The sequence below is a fragment of the Colius striatus genome, chromosome 1 (genome assembly GCF_028858725.1).
Source record: "Colius striatus isolate bColStr4 chromosome 1, bColStr4.1.hap1, whole genome shotgun sequence".
NCBI classification, from domain to species: domain Eukaryota; kingdom Metazoa; phylum Chordata; class Aves; order Coliiformes; family Coliidae; genus Colius; species Colius striatus.
In genome coordinates, this window is record NC_084759.1 from 137,265,211 (window position 1) to 137,290,527 (window position 25,317).

At 38.9% G+C, this 25,317-nt stretch overlaps 1 protein-coding gene across 2 annotated transcripts in view; it reads right to left on the reverse strand.

The window, feature by feature from the left end:
- Positions 1-25,317, reverse strand: part of BCAT1 (branched chain amino acid transaminase 1) — a 66,173-nt gene that overhangs the window by 28,640 nt on the left and 12,216 nt on the right. The window contains exons 2-4 of one of the 2 annotated variants that reach the window (XM_062009325.1): positions 21,112-21,183; positions 3,066-3,266; positions 1,800-1,856 (exon numbers count right to left, since the gene is read on the reverse strand). In XM_062009325.1, the coding sequence (XP_061865309.1) occupies positions 1,800-1,856; positions 3,066-3,266; positions 21,112-21,183 (330 nt within the window). The remainder of the gene's footprint in view (positions 1-1,799; positions 1,857-3,065; positions 3,267-21,111; positions 21,184-25,317) is intronic. The other variant, XM_062009314.1, reaches the window with a different exon arrangement.

Consider the following 25,317-nt stretch of genomic DNA (forward strand, 5'->3'; position numbering starts at 1 on the left):
AGTCCTGTTTGACAATAACCTACCCAGGAGCCAGCAATGTGCACTCATGACCAAGAAGGCCAATGGCATCCTGGGATGCATCAAGAAGAGTGTGGCCAACAGGTCAAGGGAGGTTCTGCTCCCCGTCTACTCTGCCCTGGTGAGGCCTCATCTGGAGTCCTGTATCCAGTTCTGGGCTCCCCAGCTCAAGAGGGACAGGGAACTTCTGGAGAGAGTCCAGTGAAGGGTCACCAAGATGATCAGGGGTCTGGAGCATCTTCCTTATCAGAAAAGGCTGCGGGAATTTGGGCTGTTTAGTCTGGACAAGAGGAGACTGAGGGGAGATCTCATTAATATTTATAAGTATATAAATGGTGGGTGTCAGGAGGTTGGGGCATCCCTTTTTTTGCTATTGTTTCTAGTGACAGAACAAGAGGTAATGGGATGAAGCTGGAACACAAAATGTTCCATTAATAAACATAAGAAAAAAACTACTTCACTGTGAAGGTGAGGGAGCCCTGGCACAGGCTGCCCAGAGGGGTTGGGGATTTTCCTCCTTGGAGGTCTTCAAAACCCACCTGGACATGTTCCTATGCGAACTGATCTAGATGGGCCTACTTCTGCAGGGGGATTTGGACTGGATGATCTCTAAAGGTCCCTTCCAACCCCTACCACTCTATGTTTCTATGATTTTGCTTACAAAGAGTTCAGATTTTTAGAATTTCTTTTTTAAAGCATTTCGTTATACATTAAGTTTCAGTATAGATTCTACCAATATAACCACATCATTGCTGCCAGTCTCTCCAGACTTCTCCTAACTGTTTGGCCATAAAAGTCTGGAAATACATTCCATGTGGTTGGAGACCTATATATGGAGGGTTTTTAATTTGGAAAATGGAATTGCATATTTGTGTATAGGTAATTTTAGTAGAATATTGAAGGTTTCATTATTATTAAATTCTATAATATTTTCCCATAAGGATCAGTGAAATACAATGTATAGAGAGCTTTTGTACAGTCCTTCGACACAGCTAGGTCCTTCCACATGACAAATTTTAATTGGGTTGTAACTGGGTGATAGGAATCCCAGCAATTTTACTTATGCTACATGCCAGCTACATAGCAGAACCAGAACTAGGATCCAGAACTTTTGACTTCAAAGTTTATCTGATTCCTATGGCAATGTCAACCTTATTAAAAGCTTTGGACACAGTTTTGAAAAAGAAATTGTTCCTAGGATAGACACTGTAGCTAAAATCACTAATAAAGTAGCCATCACTAATAAAGGATGACGTAGCTAGTGATATGGCTGACAGTTTTGAAATTATTTTTATTGGGATAATTACTAATACCATATTTCTATAATGCTGGTTTCTTATCACAGAACAGTTGTTTCCCCCCACCCTTTTTCCGAACACATTCACAGAACTTTTAATGAGAGGGAAGAGGAAGAAATGTTACTACTAAGAATTGATCAATGAGAGGAGTAAGAATCACATCATTACTGAAACACAAAGCCTTCTCAAGGTGTTAAAATCTTTTTCTCCAAAAAGAAATAGTTTTAACCTTCCAGAGCTCAGTAAAACCCTTCACTTATTAAAAAGGGAGACAGTGATGTGTTCCAGAAATGCTCAATCTGAATTAAAGCAACTGCTGTGGTTGCTTGATAGTTGCTACAGCGGTGTGTAAACTATTATCTGACACCTGTACATCACAAGAGCTGGATCTGGAGTTCAGCAGATCCAGACTATCACACTGCATCATGGAGGGCAAGGAGAAAGGGGAAGGAATGCCAAATTCATCATTTTTATTATACCCACTGTGTATTCATTGAGCCACAGCATTGGCACCAGATTCTCCTCTGTCTGTCCTCTTGGCTAGAGGAAACGTGATGCAATAAGGGTAAAAGAATAAAAAAAAATGGAAAAAAAATAAGAGCATATTCATATTAGCAATGATTCCAGACTGGGCCAAAGGCCAAGCATTAAACAATATGCACTAAGAGTGAAATATAGATTTGGGACTCCAGCGTGGTTTCTTCTTGGGCAGATCAAGAGCTGCAGCCTTAATCACAGGGGTCTATTGTAATTTACACAGGAACTTTGGAGGCTTGCTGACTAGATGGGGAAAAAACTGCAACAACAAAAAAAATGTGAAGGCAGGAACTCAGGGACAACAAGCAGAAAAAAGCTTGATCCTTCCCTTAGACCAGTGTTTTGGATTTCTTTGTTTTGTTGTTTTTTTGATTTTTTTTTTAATTTAAAAAAAAAAAGATAAAACTAAAAGAAATCATAAAAGAAGCACAAACAACCCCACTGACTTCAGTGGAGACACTCCCAACTACCCAGAACTGGGAGGAAAAGCAGGTTTCCAATTCAGCTTATGTGCCCTACTGAGGCTCTCACACAGATAGGAGCATAGCCAAAGCTGCTCTGGAGACACAAAAGGCAGCTTTAGGCAGTAAGTAGCTAAGCACGGAAACTTAACCACGCTGGTTTCCGACTTAACATTTCACTTTCCAGAGTTCCTTGCTGTATACTCTCTGCTTAAATACACTTGTGTATGTTGAACGCATCAGATCTAGTTTGGAGCTCCCCAGACTTGTCCAGAGTTGCAAACAACCACCTGTCTAGTCTGTCCTGCAATCCAAGCTATGAACCTTTAAAACATCTTAAAATAATCTTCACAAAGTGCACATTCAGTCCTCAGATTAAAGTTACTCTTGAAATCTCAGTTTTATCCAGTGCTTCATTAAGTTACACCAGAGACAGTATTTTGACCAATTCACCATCAGAGAACTAGAATGCTTTCTCAAATGAATTTGTCACCACACAAGAAAGCACTCACCTTCACTAGGCTACAAAGTTAGCAGCACTGGAATCAACAGGCCAGAGTTGCTTCGGAGTTGTACTAACAAAAACATAACCCTGTTGTAAATAATGGAATTATTCTGGAAGGACATCAGTTAGTATGACAAAACGTAACTTAATACTAATAAACTCAAGACAGTAGCAGTCCTTGTATTAGCTATGGCTTCAAGAGCTAATGAAACAAAACAGCAGTTTCCAAATCAATTTAGTACTCACTTCTACAGCGTAATGCAGAGATGAGGAGGCTGGATGCAACGAAAGGTTCTCGAGTGGCTTAATATAAGGTTTCTCCCATCCTGAAGCCAAAGACCATTCAATTATCAGCATATTATCAGTGAACACAGTTCCAAACACTAAACCGCTGGGGTCTGGCTTTTCCTTGAAAGTTGTAGCTGGAGTGATAATCAAGTCTGAAGCCTGAAGGTACATGAAGACAACAATGAAGTGTATAAAAAACATAAAGTTAGACTGATTTAAAAACGATTCTGCAACAGCAAACATGCAGGGACATTTAATGCCAGCATGCTTAAAGATGGCTAACCTGTAAGCAGCTGGCAAAATGCACATACTGTGTATGCACACATACACAGAGTGATGCTTATACCAGAAGTAGTTAGTGTGTCTTGAAGCACTGTTAAGTGGTAGAAGCAGTACCAAGGTGTAAAACCAGAAAATTGATAGATGAAAATTTATCAGACATTCAGAGTAACACATCTATACAAATTCCAGAAACACCAGATTGCTGTACCTCAGAACATAAGCTGATGAGCAGAAATTACCCCCCGCCACACACACAACTAAGTAGATGTGTTACGCTGATCTTCCTTGAATGCATATCAGAGCCAGCAGTCATCAGACCAGCTGGGTCACACTAGCTTGTTCATTCACATTCATATTTTCCTAGAAAGATCCCATTAGTAAAGAAGGCTAAACGTTCCTTGCATGATTAACCATAAAGACTTCCTCTTACAAGCCACAATTGTCTGCAGAAAGTCACCATAGTTTTTTGTACTGCATTTGACTGGGATAGAGTTAATTTTCTTTACAGTAGCTAGTATGGTGTGAGTCATCCTAAAGAAGAGTAGGAGAAGAAGGAAAGCAGGATCTCTGGCACGTCACTCCCCTTTTATAAAAAGACATGGGCTAAACAATTAGAGATGGCTATGAAGTTGGCAGTCTTGATCCATCCTCCCCGTTCCCTTTCTACCTCAGCATTCGAATCGTGCTGGTCCAAAGCAAGGAAGAATTCAACAAATAATTGTATCCCAAGCTCCATTTTCCTTCCTAACGTGACGTAGAAAGCACTGACCTTTATTACAGACCCTCAAGTGAAATCTTACCCCTCTATGTTGGGTACATACAGAATAGACCGGAACCCAAGGGGTTCAGACTATTGTTCAAACAATTTTTACATGCACTAAAAAGGCTGTTCTGCAAGAGATATCACTGAGTTTGACTCCACAGACTCAGCACACATTTTGAAAAATGAGAAAAAAGCAGTCCCAAGCTTTTTTAAAAAGAGCATGCACCAGTGTCTCTGTACACAACCTGATTTTGAAGAGGTCTTTAATGAACAATGGTCTATTTTTTATTGATTGGTTGGTTTTGGTTTGTTGGTTGTTTTTCCTTAATGGCTTAAATGTGAAATAAAGTTAGAGCTGAAGCACATGAATAGCTAAAAGCTTGTTTCAAACTATCTCCAATTATAGGGCTTGTCTAGATATTACAGTGCATTAGCCTGGTTGAACTAATACATAATCTGATGAAAACACAATTACTCTTCTCAACTCTTTATAGTGTACCCTTGATCCTTCTGACAGTGAATGTTCCAGTGGGAAAAGCACTATTTAATTATGTCCTGAAAATAAAGATGAATTTTACCTGCTAAGCTCTTATGTACCTTGGAAAAAAAGATATCACAGAAGAGCATGGGTTAAAACAAAAGCCACAAAGAAGTGTTTTCAATTATTAAAGCAAGACTCAGCTCAGGAAAACACTTTTACAGGAGCAAGATGTCAATGGGGCTTATGCATGGATATAAAACAGTTATATCCATGGCTTTATCTCTGGACAGCATCACAGCTTTTTAAGAACTCCTACTGCCAGTGGTACTAACAGCTCCCCCTGAAGTCAAGGCTTCTGTCTCATCTCACATTATTTTCATTAACGTAACGAAACCTTTCCCACTAACTGGCCTGCAATTCAGAATTATTTTACCATGTCTCATTCCTAAAACTTCCATGAGTGCTAATTTCTACTTTTATGCCTCTGTTTGCCATTTCCTCAGTTGTGGTAGCACAACTAGTTGAAAGGCAGCACTGTAAGACAGTTTGTTAAGTTCATCAAGGTTAACAAAAAGCTTTTACTTTAAGGATTGGGAAAGATTTCATCCTGGCTCTTCTCACAGGCCCACAAGCACATGTACAAGGAGCAACAAGCTGCAGCCACAAGTGAAAAATCACGCCCCCTTGGAAGCATTTGGGCTTTCTTTGACCCAGTTTTGCCACCAAAGATATTTCTCCAGATCTTGAGACCAGGAGTTCAAGAGAGCCTTGAACAGATTCTCTATCATGTGAGTGACAACTTAATGAAACTCTACTGATCAAACAGAAGCACGGTGTTACCATCTAATTAATGGTTAACACAAAGAAGGTCACAGATCCAGACTCACTCCAATGCTGGCTCATTAAAAGTTCAATAAAATGGGCACTCCTGCATGACGGGGAGCCACACAGCAGTGCCTACGGCTCAAAGCAGTAGCCCACACCGCTTAACTCTCAGCCCCAAAGACTGAAGACCTTGAGTAGTCACAAACCACAGGCACTGGACTGGAATGCAGATTGAGCTGCTTTAAGGCAGAAAGCCTAGAGAGGCAGGTAGTTATGATGGTTATCCAGAAAGGAAGCAAATAGCTTCTGGACCACAGAGCTTCCTGAAGCTGTGTACTCTGAACAAGGAGCCCACCTGCTGTTTTTCACCTCTTTCAGCATTTAGGGAAAACAGCTTTCATTCAGGCATTTTGCAAACACCTGGCTCAACAATATCAGGTATGACACTTTATCCATTATGCTTCCTTCAAAAAGCAGTAGGAATACTCTGCAGAAGATCTCAAATATAGGCTGAACTGCTCAGATCAGCCGGGCAACAATCAAGAAACAGAAAAAAAGGCAATTTTCCTAACCCTTACAATCCTGTTAAGCTATCAGGAGATACATTTAAAAGTGGTGTGTTTTTTGGCCATTACTTTCCTACGATCCTTTCTTAAGGCTCCTCTCCCTTATTTGGACTATTGCATTTTTTACCAAGCAGCAAGTAGTGTAAGTTAACAGTGTGCAAAATTACCTGTACCTTTCAGAATCCCAATGGTTTTTACATCAAGGCACCATCAAGTGATGCAATACATTCAATCTTTTTCCTTTTTACAGTGGGGAAGGTGAGGGATGGGCTTGGAGAACCCATCCTTGCAGTAGGAAGGTTGTGGAGTCTCCTTCCTTGGAGGTCTTCAAGACCCAACTTCAAGGTTCCTATGTGACCTGATCTAAGTGGACCTGCTTCTACAGGGGGGTTGGACTACATGATCTCTAAAGATCCCTTCCAACCCTACCATTCTATGATTCTATGATACTCTCTCCCACAGCATGGTCTGCAGCTTTAAGTATTGCCAGCAGCCTCAACCTCTACTAGGTCCCTCAGTGGTAAGAACCTCCTACATAGCATCTCACCTGGCCCACAGATTCTTTTAGCTTAGCTTGTCCTGAAGTCCTGCTCCAGCATTTTGTAGTGCTGTTCCAACAGCACCAACAGGAAGGAAATCAGACACTCAGAAGAATTCACACAAAGAGAGCAGAGTAAGGCTAAGGGATGAACACCAGGAGTACTTCCTAAGTATTACTTCACTATCACTCATAAAATTATTGCAGTGCTACCATGGTATCATCGATGACCTTTTAAATGGCAATTTACTGCTTTCCTATGTCAACATTCCCCCAGCTCTAAAAGCAGCATATTAAGGATGCATTAGGGATTGTCATTAACACCCATCCAGATCTCCACTGTTTGTACTGCAAAGGGTAATTTTCAGCTAGGTTTGTGTTTTGCTTGCTTTGTTTATCAATGTGCTCTCAAGCACCTTCTGATGCTGTTGCCTAATAAAACCATTAAACAGTAAGGAAAATCTGTAAATGTAGGAAGAAGGAGGATATGGGAGATAAAGAAACAGATCTGGCATGCAGCCTGTTAAGTCCAGCTGTTCAGCCGCTATTGCTTAAAGTAAATGACAAAGATGAAATTCAAGCCCTAAAAACTCTTCCAAGTCACAGCAGTGCAGTAGGTACAAGACATACCATACGTACCCAAGTCCCAGGCCAGGGCATTCTGGTGAGAAACAGGAAGAAACTTGCCCTGCCTGTGGTAGGGGAAAAAGAAGTGGTAGGGAAGCGAGATGGATATCATTGATTTTCAGAGTTGATATAGCAACACTGTACCTACAAACAGCCACTGTCTCGACCAGATGCAGTTTTTTGAATAGCTCCCCACCTGAACAGTGCCTGCTGATCTCTATACAACTTCTTTCAGAGTGAAGCTTTACCCAGCCCAAGGAAAGAAGATACATTGTGACCTCCTGAAACTAAATTTCAGCATTTGATCAAAGCAGATCTTGTCAATTAAGAGCTAGGCTAAATGAAAAGTGACAGGTTGGTCAGCGTCAATTTTATCCAAAGCTGCAGAAAGACATTCTGGCACTACACCCAACTTGTTAGTTTGATGCTTGTTCTACACAGTCATTGCAATAGCCTTAAGTGGATTTGGAGCTGACAGCAGTCTCTGGCCAGTGCTGTTACTGGTCATTACTACATTCCTACCTTTCTTAACCTAGAGTTGTCCTAAGTAGGTGCAGATGGCATGTGCCTATTTTGTCCTATTCTTTCCATCAAATTTTGCCAATGCCTTTCCAAAAAACATTTTGGCTGCAGTTACTTTTGCTACACTGAAACTACTAGACCATAAGCAGTTGGTTGAGCAGCTATGACAGGTGTAATTCATTTTATATATTCCAACTTTTCTAAACACTGTGCTGGGCCAAGCATTTCTATCCCTTGAGTAAAAACAGAAGTAGCAGCCTCAGCTGTAAAATAGCTTACAAGTTACCTAACTAAAGCAGCAAGTTTCAGCAGAGATCCTCAACACGTCACATCCACTCAGACTGAGTGTAATCTATTCTGATGAAATAAGTAAGCTCCTCCACTTTTAGTCAAGGTGATTCAGTCATCATAATAAAGCAACGGCAACTATTATTTTTCATTGCTTATGTTGAGTTTGTATGCATAGCCTAGGATCAGGGCCTTCTGATGCAATAACAGACATGAAAGCATAGGCAAAATTGAATAACTTGCTTAGCCCTTTCACTTTTGAACAGCAAAATATGCTTGCAGTAGCAGAATAAAATTTGAGAAGGAGTCAGATTACCATGACGAACTACTATAAAGGGGAAAGGTAACAAAGCATACATAGCCCAAGGGAGCTGGAGAGAACAAGGCTGGAGCTAGACTGGATGGCTTTGAGGAGAGCTCCAAGGATAAGGATACCATTTTCCTTCTGTTCAGTCCCTACAGCTGTAGCACTTTCATCGTCATTCTCGGACCCAACCCAGCACATACATCTCTATCTCAGAAAGCCATTCTTTTTGCTGGAGCGGCTGCTTTCACCCCACAACATTTTCTGCCTGGCCTCCTGAACCTGAGGCTCCTCCTTATGTGATAGGACTGACGAGATGTGGTTTGTGCTGCCAAAGACAAGCAATGGCAGAGAACTAGATTAAGGATACTACCTAGGCTGAAGATAGCAGCTTCAACTTTGCAAACGGAAACCCTCTCTTCTCTTAAGAAGTTCATGTTTTTTGGCCTTGCAGCCAATAGGCAAGCTACCATATTTCACCTGTTAATGCATTCAGCTCCATCTCTTTCCAGATCTTGAGCTACAGGTGCCAGGGGATTGCCTTCATTTTCTTGCTGCCCTGAGCAGTGGTCTTTGCTGGGTGGAGAAGCTCATGAATTAGATATTCCAGCCCAGCAGTCTCATACAGTAGAGTTCAGGCTACTATATGTTGCCCATAATTACTACAAGCAGCCCACAAGGAATTGCAACCTGACCCAGGAAGTGCCTTCACCACATGGGCCTGCTTTTTGTAGGCAGGAATCTTGAAACATGCTTAACAGCAACTACTAGACACAACAAAAAAAAGGCTTGTGCCAAAATACTGCAAATTCTGAGAGGAACTATGGGTGACACACCACCTCTCCCATCAGTGGCATCAGAGCAGACAGCAGCACTACTAGGTCATACAACTAGAAAGAAAAGGTTACAGAGACTGTGTGTGGTGTTGGTGCAACTGTTACTTTTCTCCTCCACTGGGATAAAACAAGCAATCACCTGTTCTTCCTGGTCCTAAACCCTTAGAAATAGAAATGCTGAATATTGCTCCAGTAGATGAAATCCACTGTAGTATCTTCTAGCAGGTTTGTCTAGTTTGTCTGACTTACTACCTCTCAGCTCTACCCATCAATCACTAGCTGACACCACAGCAGCATCTACTTGAGTTAAAAATGAAAAGTCCTAGAGCCCTTGGGTAAACCAAGGTCTGTGGTTTTGTTTTGAGGGCGTGGGTTTCTTTCCCCAACCCTACATTCTTTCGAAAATACTGCTAGTTTTCTAGGTCAGAGACCACTGCTTTCTGTATAAGGCTAAGGCCTGTATGGCTCTGATTATGATAATAAAGTCTATGGTTAAACACATAAGAACAATAAGAGCTTTATCAACTCCAACCAGTGTAAGACAGTTCAATACATTCCTAGAAATCCACTACTAGTTTGCAAATCTAAAAACTAATGTTAATGTAAGCTTGTCCTGGTTTAGGCCCATCAGGGAACAAAAGACAATGACTAGCCTCAAGTACCAAAGACCTGAGGATTGCCAAAGGGCAGGGAGAGCTTAATTGCTGCTTAAGGTCCAGGACAAAACAGACCAGGCTACTCAGCTTGGGGAAGAAAAAAACAAATAATTTCATGCAATACCAACTAAAGCATAGCCATAAAACCCCAAAACATAACCAAAATAAAACAACACAGAGTGGTACAATGGTGAAGAGTCCGATCAGCCCTTTAAGACCAACTTCTCCCGCCTAAACGGCCCAGGGGGGGAGGGAATGGGGGTTTCAGTCAGTCGATTCCTGATAACTTCTGCTGTTTGTCTCTCCTCAGGGCAGGTGGGCTCTGCACCACTCCTCCCTGCAAGTCCATGGGGTACCTCACACACACGGCAGCCCTGCACGGGCTGCTCCGAAGTGCATTTATCCCAAAAGCTGCAGCTCCTCTCTGCCTCTCATGTGGGGCTGCTCTGCAGCGCACAGGCTCTCCAACACGGCCTGCGCCATGGTTGCCTCCTCACACAGTCTCTCACCTGTCCGGGTGCACTCACATGGAGCTGCTGGTGGCTTTCAGTCCTGCCATGGCCCTGCATGAGTTCCAGGGGTACAGTCTATGTTCTCACCACGGCTTGCAAGAGAGGTCTGTGGTCCATCTTGTATCATTCTTACACCTCCTGACTAGCACTTAAATTCCCGTCCCTAAACAGTGATCGCAGAGGCGCCAGATTGGCCCAGCCGGGACGGAGGTCGGTTTGAAACCAGGAGCCGGGGGAGAGTCCAAAAACTCTTTACCGGGTCTTCACTACAACCCCCTCCCCATTACCAAGCAAAAGCTGCTTCTTGCTAAACCATGACAAAACTAACCTACAATTCCCTTACCATCACTACTACTTTAAATTTACAGCAGAGTCTAACGCTTAAGAACAAAAAGTCTGTCAAGATACAGTAAGACTTAAGCAGGAAGAAAGCCCTAATTTTCCTGCTATGAAAAAAAATGATAAACAAAATATAACAAAATGTCATCTGCAACCCCAGGGAGAATATCCAGAAATCTTTCAACATAAAGCTTCTCTGAGTCTTCATCTGAGAATATGTTACCACATTTAATTGGACTAGGGCCTGGAACCATTGAGACAGATTGAGCATACACTGGGTAATAAACCACAGAACGAACGACAAAGCAAAAGGGAGTCAGGACTCTGAATCAGTTGTGAGTCAACCATGGAATCAACAGAAAATATTGTTTCTGAAAAAACTTTGCGTAGTCCATCCTCTGCAAGGCATCTAACCTGAACTATTTGTAATAGTTATTTATCAAATGTTTGTCAAAACAAAAAATAACCTTCTGCTACACTGTGCAAGCAGTGGGAGGAAAAGGACACAACATACTTGGCTTCTTTAATCTTTCCCTTAACCTTGCAGATGACCCAACTCTGATGCAGGAATGTTTATTCAGAGCAGTAGGGAAGAAGTACAACTGCTCTGACAACAGATCCGTGGTTGGAATGGACATAAACTTCTTGCCTTAGAGAATGAAAAGGACACCTAGGGCAGCAGCACAGTTCAAAATGCAGTCCAAAGCTCCCAAAATGCACCAGAACTGAAATAAAGATGTTGGAAAGCTACAGTCCATCAAGACTGTGAAGAAACCAATCTTGACCTACAAAGCACTCAAGCATCTCATTTATTTCAGGGGCACTAACTCAGCTAATGGTTAACTAATTTGACCCAAAGCACTTTTAAGTTAAGAATTCTTCCTCCAGCTTTGTAGGAATTTGGATTGTAGGGGAGGCAAAACTCTCTGAATCTTTACAGCCTCAAACATTTATACTGCTTCAGAAAAATTAAATGGACTAGAAAGGATTTTGGAATTGGGTTTTTTATTTGTCCCTTATTCTTTAGTTTGTACTACACTGACACAAATTTCAGAAGGCATCTATTTTTAAAGCTAAGAAAGATGAAGGAATGGGGTTCTTGCAGATCCTAAGGAAACTTTCTACCTGGTATTAAGGAAACCTTAAGAAAAGCATCTATTTGATTTTCATGTGGTCTGTCTCCTCTACTGCAGTTAATGGTATTTTCAGATCTATGAAAACCAGTCATCTAGTACCTCATCTATCCAAGAATTATAAAAAACCATTTCAAATGTGACATCCTTTAAAATATATACCATCAAGATGCTGGTAAGACTATTAAACACAGAAACAGAAACATCATGATATTTTGGTCCTATAAACTCTTGCTGTTTGCTAAGATCTATTCCAGTTAACTAAGTAGAGTGATCAGAAAGTGTGAATAAGGAGGAAGTCTAAGCCTGCTTTAATGCAGTCATCACACCGAATTGAAAAAACACACTGATGTAGCTCATTGTTACTACTGGGTAAGTTAGCTGTATAAAAATCCTCTTTGGCCATTCAACTTCACGTCTGTAATGTAGATATAGCTGGGCTTTTGATTAGAAAGAAATTATTCCATATAGGGAATCACAGACAGCAATTCTGTAATAGCTCAATTCCTTGCACAGAAAGTACTCTCATAGCCTTATTCTCAAACAATTCCATAAGCACAAAACCAGGCCCATTCTTCAGTAATGGAACACATTAACTAATTACCTTATTCATATTTTTCTCTATTATATACTGTTCACAGTATATACATTCTTCTCAAAAGATGTGACAGCTTAGTTAATGCAATTCCTGATGTTGTGCAGCTCCTGGCCTCTCAACCACTGTATTTCTGCATTGTAGCATAAACACAATGTTCCGTATTTAGAAAGAGTTTGCCTGGGAGAAGATTTGAGCCTAACACAAGTTGAGGTCTCATACTGGCCTGTTACAGAAAACTGGAATAGATAGAACTGTGACATTTCACCAATACCACATTTTTGTACAGCAGCACAGTGTCGTTAGATGTTCACATAATGCCGTAGGAAAACACAACTTATAAATTTGGTCCACAAAGATTTTAAAGGTTTGGGAGCCATGTCACATGAAGAAATTGAAACAAAAAGTTAAATACTTACACTTAAGCTTTTCAAAACTTTTCTAAAACCAGTATCCACATCAAAGGGAAAAATAAATTGTAAACCTAAATTTCAGACAAACAAGTTGGAAATATTTTGACTAAGTAGCCTGGCCACTTGCAAACACATTATGTGGAATGGCTAAGAATAGAATCATAATCTCACATGTGCAAATCCTGAGCAGCTGCAATTAAATCTTCTTACCCTGATTTTAATAAGCTTGCAGACATTCAGGGAAGTAGATTCATGGAATGAAGGCTTTCAGAATTTAGAATTTCAAAAACTTTTGAGACTAAAAAGTGTGTTCATGGTACAGCCTCTTACACAGAAGTTACAGGAATAATTTCAAGCATTCGGTTAACAATATCTGCCTTTTTCTCTTATCCCATATCCCTCTCACAATGGGAGACAGAAGGTGAGAAGAACTCACAAATTGCCATGGATTTTCATTTTTGATCTACAATTGATCTGCCACATTTGAACAATTCATTTCATTCAGTACTTTATTAAAAATGGGGATGAAATATAGGATTAAGATAAAACTCTTCCTGCTCTCTAGGTTGTTTAGTTCATTAGAGTTTGCATCAAGAGATAATTTCAAAAGCAAACAGAAAGACCAGCAGAATCCAATAGGGGGAAAAAAAGACTAAATCATAGTTCCTATTCATGAGTGTTCAGCAAGGAAAACATATTTAATATAAAACCTGGGGACTTGATCTCACAATGATATTAAAATTTAAGAATTCTTGGAAATAAGTATGGAGATGATTTTTAAGTTTTGGAGTCAGACAATTTCCTTTGGGAATCACTGGCTGGTGCTAAAGCTTTGCATTTTAAAAGCAATTGGGAGAAATAAATCCAGAAAATTCCACAAGCCAATGGAATGTCCAAATTTCTACCACCATTTCTGTGCTTTTAAAGACATGGAGTGGATCTTAAGCTCCTAGTTAAAAAGAAGATAAAGCATCACTTTCTTTGTGCTATAAATCAATTCAGCCAAACAGTTCCCTGGATGTTTTTCTAGCATCCTCCTTTTATCTCTGCTAAAAGCTCACTGTATTTGCTGAAGACAATTAAGCTTTATTTGCAAATCCTATAGCTTCAGATAATGGGGCAATTAGTTTTGCTACTACAGCTTAGAAAACCTATTTGCTAAAAGCCTGCTACTACTTGAAGGACATTACTCACCTTATAGAGAAACAGAGAACTACCTGCCACCAAGCTAAAGTTGCTATAGATCTCAAATGACACACTATAGGTGGGTCATTGACAGCGTAAGAAATCTACTTGCAGAGTGCTGGGAAATCATCCCTTTGAATATCATAGAAGAATCATGGTGAATTATTTTCACAGCAATCAGAACTTCCTGCTCAGTAGAATTTGTTGGCTACTATGATCCTGAAGCAGTGACACTACCACTGCTACTCTGTGGTAATAAGAATGATTTAGAAACACTGATGTGCCTAGTAAAGGCATTCAGCAATACTAAGCTGCATTAGTGCACCATTCAACTGTGCATGCAACTTGCACTGGTCTCCTTCAAGAAAGTCACCTTCTCCTAGCACCCAACAACCATGGAAACATTCATTAACACATACTGGGCTCTTTCATCAAAACAGTACACTCGACTGTAAACACACTGTATGTTATCATTAATATGACCTAGACCCCTACTTTCCTAATAACTTTTCTAAAGCACCAGACAGATGTAAATCAATCTTGCTCAACTACTGTTAGTAATACCCAAAAGCATTTGTGCAATGCAGAATACCACAGAAACCACTCAGCAATTTTCTGTGCTGTAGCTGCTTTCCGTTTCGGCAGGTGAAGTTGAGGGAATGGATTTGGTTGCAAATCACCTGAAGTAATTCTGCAGCACATACATACTCCTGCTAAGAAGTATAGTCAAGACATACAAAAGCACTGTGATCTAAGAGTATTACTTGCCAATCTTTTTTCTGCAGGGGGGTTGGACCAGATGATCTCTAAAGGTCCCTTCCAACCCCTACCATTCTATGATTCTATGAAAATAAATCATTTATTGCCATTGATGAAAAACTAGATTGAATAGATTTAGTTGAAATCAAGATAAAATCAGAATGACCTTTTCTAAAGCAATGTCCTGTCAACAAATACTAAACACTGTTATGACAACAACAAAATTGGCCTCTAGCTTGGCATCCCAATCTAACGGTGGCTACAGCTAGGTACTTCCATGGAAACGTTAGGGTGATGACCTACCAAATGGCAACTGACAGTTTCAGCTTAGGAGGTTCAGACTGGGTATGAGAAAAAACACATTTTCTCTTTAAGAACGTAGCACAGCACTGCATTCAAGAGACACAAGCCACAGCTGACCTTGTCTGGTGTTCATGAGAGTGGCACTTTCAGCCAGAGGACAGACTAAAGGATCTATGGTTCTAAGACACAAAATATTTGGAGATGTCTTACTGTGTAACTTTACACACGTATAGACAGCCAACTGGTTTTCTTTTAGTGCTTTAAGACAGTTTATACAAAGCAGCACGTTTTGGAAAACTACTGTTCATCGCAGCATCAAGATACTGGAACATTTCTGTAATAATTTTTTTCCCATATGGCTTAACATAAACAAAGAAAATGTTCTATCTGTGCAATTAAAACTTAAGATGGGGTCTAATACAGAATTTTAAATGGAAACGCAGGGCATTCTCCTAACACCCTCCCATTCCCAAAACAACAGAATATTCAACAGCTGCAGTCCAATAAAAAACTCAGTAAGTGACCACGTGTTTTGGCAGGTAAAAAATTCATTGTTGGCAGTTCAAAAATTGTTCTCAGTACAAACTGAAAACAATCTGAAGCAGAAAAGATGTGAAAATATATAAATCATGTAAATATTTGTTAACCATGTACACATACAATGCACAGATGTCCTCGTTCCAAAAACATGTCGGCATTCCCTTGATCCATATGCTCTTGGGCATATCAGGAACTTTTCCTACTGCTCATATCAAATGAAAACATAAAAGAAGTGCTATGTACTTCCTAAACTCCTCAAAGACTGTAACTTTTACTGTGGCACTCTAACATTGTGCCAAAGAAAGACAATCAATTAGTTCAGATTTTTAAAAGTTATTTTAAAAAAATTAGACTAATTCCATATTTTATGGTTTTAACCTTTGCATTGGAGGGGAAGGAAGGACATTTGGTGAATAAACATTTTTCTTCTTTTAAAAAAATACGGTTGGAGAATTGTTTATTCACTTCTGTCAGCAACCTATTCACATATAAAAGAGTTTTCTAAAATAGAGCTTAAAACTCATGGTCTCTCTCCCAGTTTCCACAGACTTATGGTCCCTTTCCCAAGTCCTACAGTAAGGAATCCTATATCCCACTGTATTTTTAACAAATTATAGATGCAGTAAAGTTTCATTAGTACAGACATAGTCATCAATCACAGCAATGCAGTTTAACTAAGCATGGAAAATACATTAGTCAGGTTCTCATTTGAAAGACTGTTTTGGAAACAGGAATATCTTTCTCTAAAGAAAAAAGGAATTTTTCCAACTCTTTCTGATATACACTGTATGACAAGAAATGCTGCATTCTGCAATAATATCTAACTTACACCTTTACTGCATAGATTACTACTGTAACACTACTTTATTTTTAATGTTGACGTTTCCAGGGTAAGTTATAGAGCTGTTCTTGATCTTTAATGTTACTGCATTATTTGTCAAGAATGTGGAAAGTGACAGAGAATTGGAATCAGCACAGTATTTTGCATAGAGCCAATCAAGGTCACAGTCATTTCATGCAAAGCCTAGAATTTTTAAAACATGCAACTAAAGGTCCTATGACAAAGAACAAGTACGTTTTTGTGAAGAGACCTCCAAGGAAAAATCAATGTCTGTAACTTTTTCATTGGCGGTCTCTCAATTTGAACCACAAATGCCTGAATTGGAAATAAATTTTCAGTTTCTTCATACTTCATTCAGAGAATACACTACAGCTTTAGATTCAGTTGAAAAACTGTCAGAGATTTTGGTTGTTTATTTATATGTTATATCTACAAAAAAAAACTGTCAGAGATTTTGGTTGTTTATTTATATCTACAGTATGGAAATAATCTTTATGTTCTTATTTGTATAACACCTTGCACAATGTCAGCTAGTTCACAGTATGGGCTCCAAAAGTTTATAGTGATACAAGAAACAAATCCTAAAACATTTACCATCACAAAAAATTTACTATAGCCAGCATCCCACACAGCTAGACATGAGCTAGCTTCTAACTGGAAGCCATGCAAACATACCAGCATAGCACTGTACTGAGTCTAGCAAGTCCAAGATCTCAACAGCGATTATTAATTTGAGCATAGCCCTGCACTAACCTGCCTATTACAGCTTTCCAGTCTGCTGCAGGCTCGCATCCCACTGGCTCAGAGCCTGGGAAGGTTGGATTTGTCTGCAGACGACTGCAGGAACACTCACAGTTATTTAGGGTAACATGAGGAGGCATTCAAGATACAGAACATCTGGTTAAACATTTTTCATTCCATTACCACAAATTTTCATATTTCACTTGTAACCTACAGCTACTTTATTCTGCTTTGATGTAACAGACCTGTCAGTATTCCCTACAAGGTCTGCACCATTTTGGTACACTAAATAGGCCATTAAGAATTAAAACAGAAGAATTGAACTTTGCACAATTAAGATGCCCAACTAATTCTACATAGCTTCAGATCATTAAGACACAGAGAAACTTAACAGGAGTAGGTAATACCTTCTTAAAGTGTTCTACGTTTCAGTCTCTCAGAAAGAAAATGTATTTCAATGACAAAAGGTTACACAAAACTTAAAATCATCTTTCTGGATATGAATTGATCATATGAGGGAAAGAAAAGGCAATTACAGATGCTTTTAGTTTCTTAAGACTAAGTATTATGAATTCAAAGTCAGAGCTAATACACACTAAAAGAAACCAAAAATTAGATTTACCTATGGAAACAGGTAAATTAGAAACCAAAAATTAGATTTAGCTATGGAAATAGGCTGCTAGATTGTCCAAACAACAATCACTCTGTCTTGTAACAGTACAAGCAGCAGAATTAATGCATTAAAGAAATTACCAGATTTTTAATCATAAACATTAAGTGTCTTGAATGTAACTGTGTGCTATTTCATGGTATTAATAAACATTAAAAAAAAAATGTATAAAAGCAAAACCAGATATGGGTATTTCTTGAGTCAACATTCCAAAACACACTTGGCAGTACAGAGGATGACTGAACTTTTCATCACCGGTTTCACACTCCTCTCCTCGAAATCTAACGCACACAATAGGAAAAACTATAAATGTAACTTCTTAAAGTTACTTCTTAAACTATAAATGTAACAAATCACAGACAGTTATTTAAATAAACAAATATATTTACACACAACAGTTGGGGAGAGAAGATTTCACCCTAGTGGAAGGAGTTAGATAAATCCTGGAGGTTTGACACTTTCTACAATACAGGAAACTCTAGCCTAATCACTATTTCCTTCCATTCTGCTTATATTTCCAAGATCATGGGTCATGTGTCAACTCTAAAGGTGATAGACCTATCAGGATGAGAATTTTAACCAAAGGAGTCAAATTAAGGTAATTCAGCAGCACTTAATACGAACAACACACCGATTCTGACCTACCAACTTAAGAGAAGCCCAGGAGAAGTAAAAACAGCAAGCAGCTAGCAGAGGGGCTCACTGCTTCCTAGAAGCTGTAGGTAGCGTTCATTCCTTATCTCCCAGTGTAAAAGGGCACCCTGAGTCCACCTTTAGAAGTCAGGAAGAAATCGCAGTAAAATTCAAAGCAGATCACCCCACCTAAAAGCACAGCACTGCATTCTAAAAAGAAATGTCTTCAGAGGGCTAATGTAGCATTCAAACATTGGGCATCATTCACTTAAAACAATATGTTTTATGTAAGCATAAAACAAAACCATACCCTGTTTTCTACATTCTCACAATCTTGGATTACTTAGGTTACTGGCACAAAATTGCAATTTTCTGCAGCATAGTCAGCCGCACTGGTCAACTCAGTTCCTTTGAAATATTATTAGCTATAGTTTCTGAAATTGTAACTGTAACTGTCTTCCACAGAAATGTTTATGAAATTCCCTAGAACAAAAACAAGCTATTTTATTTGTCATTGTCTGATGTTATTTTTTCCTTCATTTATAAAGTTTTTCTTTTTAATTAGGCAATGAAGTTAAAGAGACTGCAAACAGTTATTATAGCTCATGACACTCCAATCAGTACTTGTATTCCCATCATAACTTTCTTACATACATCCCCCACAGTACAGTAGTTTGTAAAAAAACTGTACACTTTCTAGTATCCAAAACTAATCTTCAAAAACAGAGCCATAAGGCAAGAATGGACTTACAAATTAGACTTGAACCACAGCCAGCTGTTTTCTCTACTAGTACTCCCTTTATGACCATCTGTCTCACCTGTTAATATATTTTTGCCCTCCTCTCCACTACAATGACTTACCATTCTTTCAGAAATAGAAGTATTGATCTAATGGAAACTGGATTAAATATAACTTTGTGCCACACCATATTTGAAGCTTTGGGAAGGCAATTGCTTGACTGACAATATCATTAAATCTGCCTTAAGTCTGCTTTACTTTAGACCCAGCTCACCTGTGACCCAAACACTATCAATGTTTGTTGCCACTCTTGTCTGTCTTCCTCTTGGACTACATGAATGAGTGGAAGGAAACAATAGAGTCTGGTTACACAAGAGTCTTCATTCTGTAAAGGAATCTTTGAATACACCAGCACATTCTACTGAATGAATCTACTAATATCTCTCTTGTCTATTTATGAAAATGAATTCATAAAACAACTCTGCCCTCCCTATTTGTGAATTCTCAAGGTTTCAAAACTAGTTGCATGCCTGTTTTTGTCAACATTTTACAGAAATACACCTTCTTGCTGAAAAGTCATCCTAACTCTTCATTCTAGGGCAGAACTGCCAGAGCAACACAATCCAAACAAATGAGAAAGAGAAGAACTGGGAGCGGCTGAGAATGAGGAAAAAAAATTAAATGGCATGTTTCTACATGGCAAATTTCTGTAGTCATGGACTCACAAGAATTCTTTGTTGTTTTCAAAGAGATCAGCAGCAGAATAAATCTTATCAATGAGTCGAATACATTTTCTGCAGCATTTATTTTCCATATCTGGTTAAAGTCTGGCAACTAAAAGGAAATAACTACTTAAGCATAATTCAAAAGACTGCACAGCAGTGACACTGCCTAAAAAATTCAGGAAGAACATGACAGTTAAAAAGTGTATGATTATAATTTCATCTCACGTACTACTGACAACAGTCAGCAATAACAGGAAATGAACTGCTGAAAAAGCACAAGTGAGGTCACTTTTTTCTGGGTACTACTTTTAAACGTCTGCAAAATATAGATGAGGCTTTTTAAAGACTGTAAAGCAGGGAAAAAGAAGGGGAGGAAGAATAAACAGATATGTGACATAAGCAATAAAGGCAAAAAAAGTACAAAAGAGGCTGAAAAAAGGGGGAATGCAGACAGAAGGTAGAATTCAAAGGAGCACATGTTGATTGGTTTTATGTTTCCAACAGAAAATTACAAGTCAATACCTGTGTCCATACAGTGTTTAAAATGAGCTCCTAGTTACTAGCACTGCATTTGGGAAGAAGGCAGAGAAAAAGAGTGGCATCTTAACTGAGCTCAGTTCTAAGCATAAGATCAAAATAAAAAAGAGAGGGATTCAATTTCATGTCAGTTCTTGGCAGCTGCTCAGCATTCCTTATTATCATAGCCCTGTTTGCTTGTTGAGCATTGAAAATGTGCCAGGGCTGTGGTGTGCTTTGGAGTCCTTCTGAAGGCCTTAGCTCTGCAAGTTTGAGATCAGACAGAAAAACCTGCTTTTGAACACTATTTATAATGTCAAAATTTAACATATAATAGAGTGTCACACAGACTTTGTTTAGGAAAAAACCTTAATGGGGGAAACCAATCTTTGTATTGCTTTTGAAACAGGTAAGAGTTAAAAATAAAATAACGTATACCATTTAAATTTTTGCTTAATGAGTGCTAACCTTTTAGCTAGTACCTGAAACTACAATAAATTTTAAGTTTTTCTTATAATAGTTTTAATTTCTATGTTGAAAATATTTTCAGCAAATGCAATTTAATTATTGCATTTAGGCATGAACACCTGCACAACAACCACTACCATGTTACAGATGTTGTTTGGCACTGTCTGCTGAAATGCTTCACTCATCTTTTAACAAACAAAATACCTTGAAAGATTCAGTGATATGCTTTGCTGTTTCTCCCACTGATCCTCCAGCTGAGCATTCATTCTGACAGTCCTAAAAGAAATAAAACCAGAGGAAATAAAATTCAATACACATTTCGGAAAAGTTAAGTCATATTGAGTTAATTCTCTTTAGGGATACATTGTACTGAATAATCACTCAGACATCATTATCAGTAAATATGAACTCTTTGGAAGTTTCTTAGCACAACTTTCCACCTTCTGTAATTCAACCATATTTTAGGGCTTTATAGGAGAGACAACATCGTAAATTAGATTATAGCTCTGAAGTGTGGAAGTGTATGGACAACATGAAAAGCTTTTCAGTCAAAGCTGAATAAATATATTGTGTTTTTACACAACTTTATTAGTTTCCAGTCTCTCTACTAAACCATCAACTTAATAGATTTGCTTTTGCCTTTTCTCAGAGAAACCTGACTAGGCACAATGGAAGAAAAAGGGAAAGAACTGTTTTTGTTAAATCCTTCATTAAGTGAAAACAATGATAAGGGATGCCTACCCATATAAATATATGATCAGAGTATTTTGAATTAGTTATTGTGTTGAACTTAAGGGTTCTGCCACTGACCATGTTAGAAAGGAACTGAAAGAAAACAAGTGATATTTCCAGGCATCTTTCTGTTCAGCAATTCTAGGGTGAATGGCAGCGCCAGGGAGACACCAGCTGCCAGAGTCCTGCAGAAGCCACCAAACTGTGGGGCCTAGACTAGGGTCACCAGGCTCACAGGCCATGGAACATGACACACACAAGACAAACAAGAAAAAAAAAAATTAAAAATTCCGCTTTTTTGCAGATCTTGGGGATGGGTGACACGGGGAGTGGGGTGGGGGGGAATTAAAAACCAGTTTCTTCTGTCGGCCTTTTAACAGACAGCAGACTTGTTACCAACAAAAGAAAAAGCAAACTCCCAACCACAGCAGATCTCACTTCCTCTCCCCTCCCCCTTAACGCCCCAGGGAGGCCACAACATCCCTCCTGCCTTTTCTCACCATCAACTTTAACCCTTCTGTTCCACTTTTTTTCTAATCCTCTACAGGGAGACATGCAATCAGGACTACAAACTCCTCCCTCAGCTGAAAGAGGACCTGCTGAGAGAAATCACAGATCTCTTTAAAAAGTGTACCAATATGCTTTACCTTAAAACCTTATTTAAACTGTTTTATTTGCCTTAAAGCTTCAGGGTTTTCACTCCAGAAAGACAAGTCTTTTTGCTAGTGTTCAATAGCATTCAGCATTCAGACCCTAGCAGGACTAAAGAGTTACCCAAACTGAGTGACAGTCTGAACGAAGTACAGTATAATAGAGCCTTGCTTTCCCCGTAATGCTTCAAATACTTCCAAATTCAGTAGTAAAATCCCAGGTCTTCATGACACCATCAGTTTATAATAGCTCAGTATTCTGCAGATGGATTAAGTTGACTGATTTTATTTTGCACTGCAGTGAATTAGGATGAAGAGCGTGCCTGTTACCAGCTAACCGGATGGTAATTGCCAGCTGTGGAACAAGAATTTCTCAAGTAGCTCCAGCTCCATTGCTGCCTTTTGTCTAATATCTAGTATGCAAAACTGCATTTTCTAATTATAATTACTAGTGACAGCAAAAACTGACAAATATTCAACCATTATGCTTCACTTTCTTCTCTTCTCTGCTTTACAATGTTTGCCCTAAAGGAAGTGTTGGCATCAACACAAAGAAGATGGAGGCCAGGCACAGTTTAATATCCTCTTTCACGATCTTTAAAAAGATACAAAACTTGCATCTGAATTTCCAGTGTGGACCACTTACAGTAACAGCTCCTAGGGGCTCAGTCCCGTTGCCCTGTAGTTCAAGGTTCCCACTGAACTAACTCACTGAAGTCAATCGCCCATTTTTTGGGACATATGCCATGGGGCCAAATTCTGTTCTCCATGAAGTAATTATGTTTTATGGATTTAACTCGTATTTAAAGCAAGTAGCTAAATGCCTTTTTTTAACCTCACTAAGATTAAACTGAGTTATTCCCTCAGCACTAGAAAGACATACTACTATTACTTTCTAATTGTTGGGAGTCATATTCTAATGGCTCCATGGCTTTTAAATCTGAAACATGTTGTTAAATGCAACAGGGAAAATTACCTTCTGGTTTAGTGCCAACATTGCCAAGGGAGACACGCCAAGCATAAATTTGCCCTTTGTGTTTAATAGCAAGGTAGATTTAAAACTGCGTCCATTAAAACATGGATGCTATCCTAAAGATACGCTTGAGTCAGTGGGTCAATATGTCCTGAAAAGTCACTCAAGTCTGTATCAAGTTGCTATGCAACTACAGAACAAGCATGACAAGATTTCCTACATTGTGGCATTGAACTAAAAACATTTTCTTTAAGGTGTATCTAACTGCTTAATCTAAAATAGGTAAATAGGACAGTATTTCACAGTTTTCCTTACAAAATACTTTGATTTGATCGCTACTGAAAGCCTGTATGAGAAAAAAAAATGTAAAGCATTACAGGAAACAAAATTTTGTTTAAAAATGGATTTTATATGTCATTGTATCACTGGAAACTACTACTAAAATTAAAATCTGGTATGAACAATACTGTGTTTAGTTTTATAATCTCAATGCTGTAACAAACCATTGCAAATCCTTAGCATTTACAAAACTAATTACATCATACTAAGTTGGATAACAGTGCTCCCTCACATTAGTATTTACTTCCAATCTAACTCTTACATTAATAAGAGGTATGCCTTAGGGGAGTTAGTCTCTGCCCAACACGTGAAGGACCACTGTGAGTGTAACACTTAACAGCACGTTCAGAAATTTTATGCTTAGTAGTTGTAATCTGCCTTTCTGCCAGAGCCTTCGCAAACCTGAACATTCAACTGCTGCATTTGCTCCTCAGACTGCATTAGATATATGTATTTTTGCTATCTACAGACATGAGACCTTGTAGCCAAAGTACTTACTTGCAAGAGCACCCAATCAAATTCACCATTAACATTTTTCCGTGCCTCTGCCATCTTTCAAGATACCCTCTTGCATCTCATAGCTTCTTCAAAATGGAGAATTTACCTCTTTTATGCATCAGATCACCTGTCCTTCAGCTCAAATGACCTTCTGCTACAAAAATAGACCTTTCTCCTTCCTGAACTCCCTAAACTACATGAGTCTACCTCAGTTTTTCCTGTGCCCTCTTGATAGTTTTTGAGACTCTCTGGCAACATAAATGTCTTAGTTCTCATTTCACATTATCAGTTCTATAAACTGTGATTCTACCAGATCCTTTGTCAAACTGCTGTTCTTAGGTTTTGGCTATCCCATTATCCCACAGGCTCATCCTCAGTTCTCAAATAGGCACTAAAGTCTATCAGAAGCTTCATCACTGTAAACTTAAGCTGCAAATTGCTTTTCTTTAACCTACAGTGTATAATTTTTTTTTCACGTCACCAGTTTCCAAAAAGAAAATTCTCAGTTACTTCTATATGCCACATAATTCGTCACCCTTTTTCAAAGATAACAAATTCTTTAACTAGTACTTTGCTCACTGAATTTTCCCCGCTGTTTGAAAACTTTCCCTAGTGCAAGGTAGGAGTAAAGAAAGAAATTGCAAATAATTTCTAGAGTTCACAATTTCCACTAGAAAATATTTTTTTCAGGAAATCACTTTTCAGAACAGTGCAAGGTCTGCAGTTTCACAAAATCCTTAGTCATCTTTCTGATTTCACTACTATGTGCTTATCCATCAGCTCTGATGTCTCCACTCTGAGTAAGAATTTCATCAACAGCATCAGTGCCCTGGCTAGGGTACTATCAGTGAGTGGCAGAGAACATCTGAACACTCAGTTCCATGCCCATGAAAAAATCATACACAGTACTTTGTTGTCAGGCATTGGTTATTCATGAAGGATGAGAATCTAAAGAAGCAAATAAGCCACAGATACACTGCTAGGGCAGCAGAAAGTTTCTTCTACTGAGCAAACCCCATCTCCTGCTATATAGGGAAACTTAAAGCCAAGACAACTTCGTAACAGTCACCAGGCCTCAGCAAAGATGGAGTGGGAGTCTTCTCTCAGTCAGAAGTCAAACAAAAATCAATTTTCAAGGAAGTCCTTTCTGAGATGTTCCTCCAATTAAAACAGCATCTTACTTTTTTCCTTTTTTCTTACTTTTTCTTGCTTCTGGCT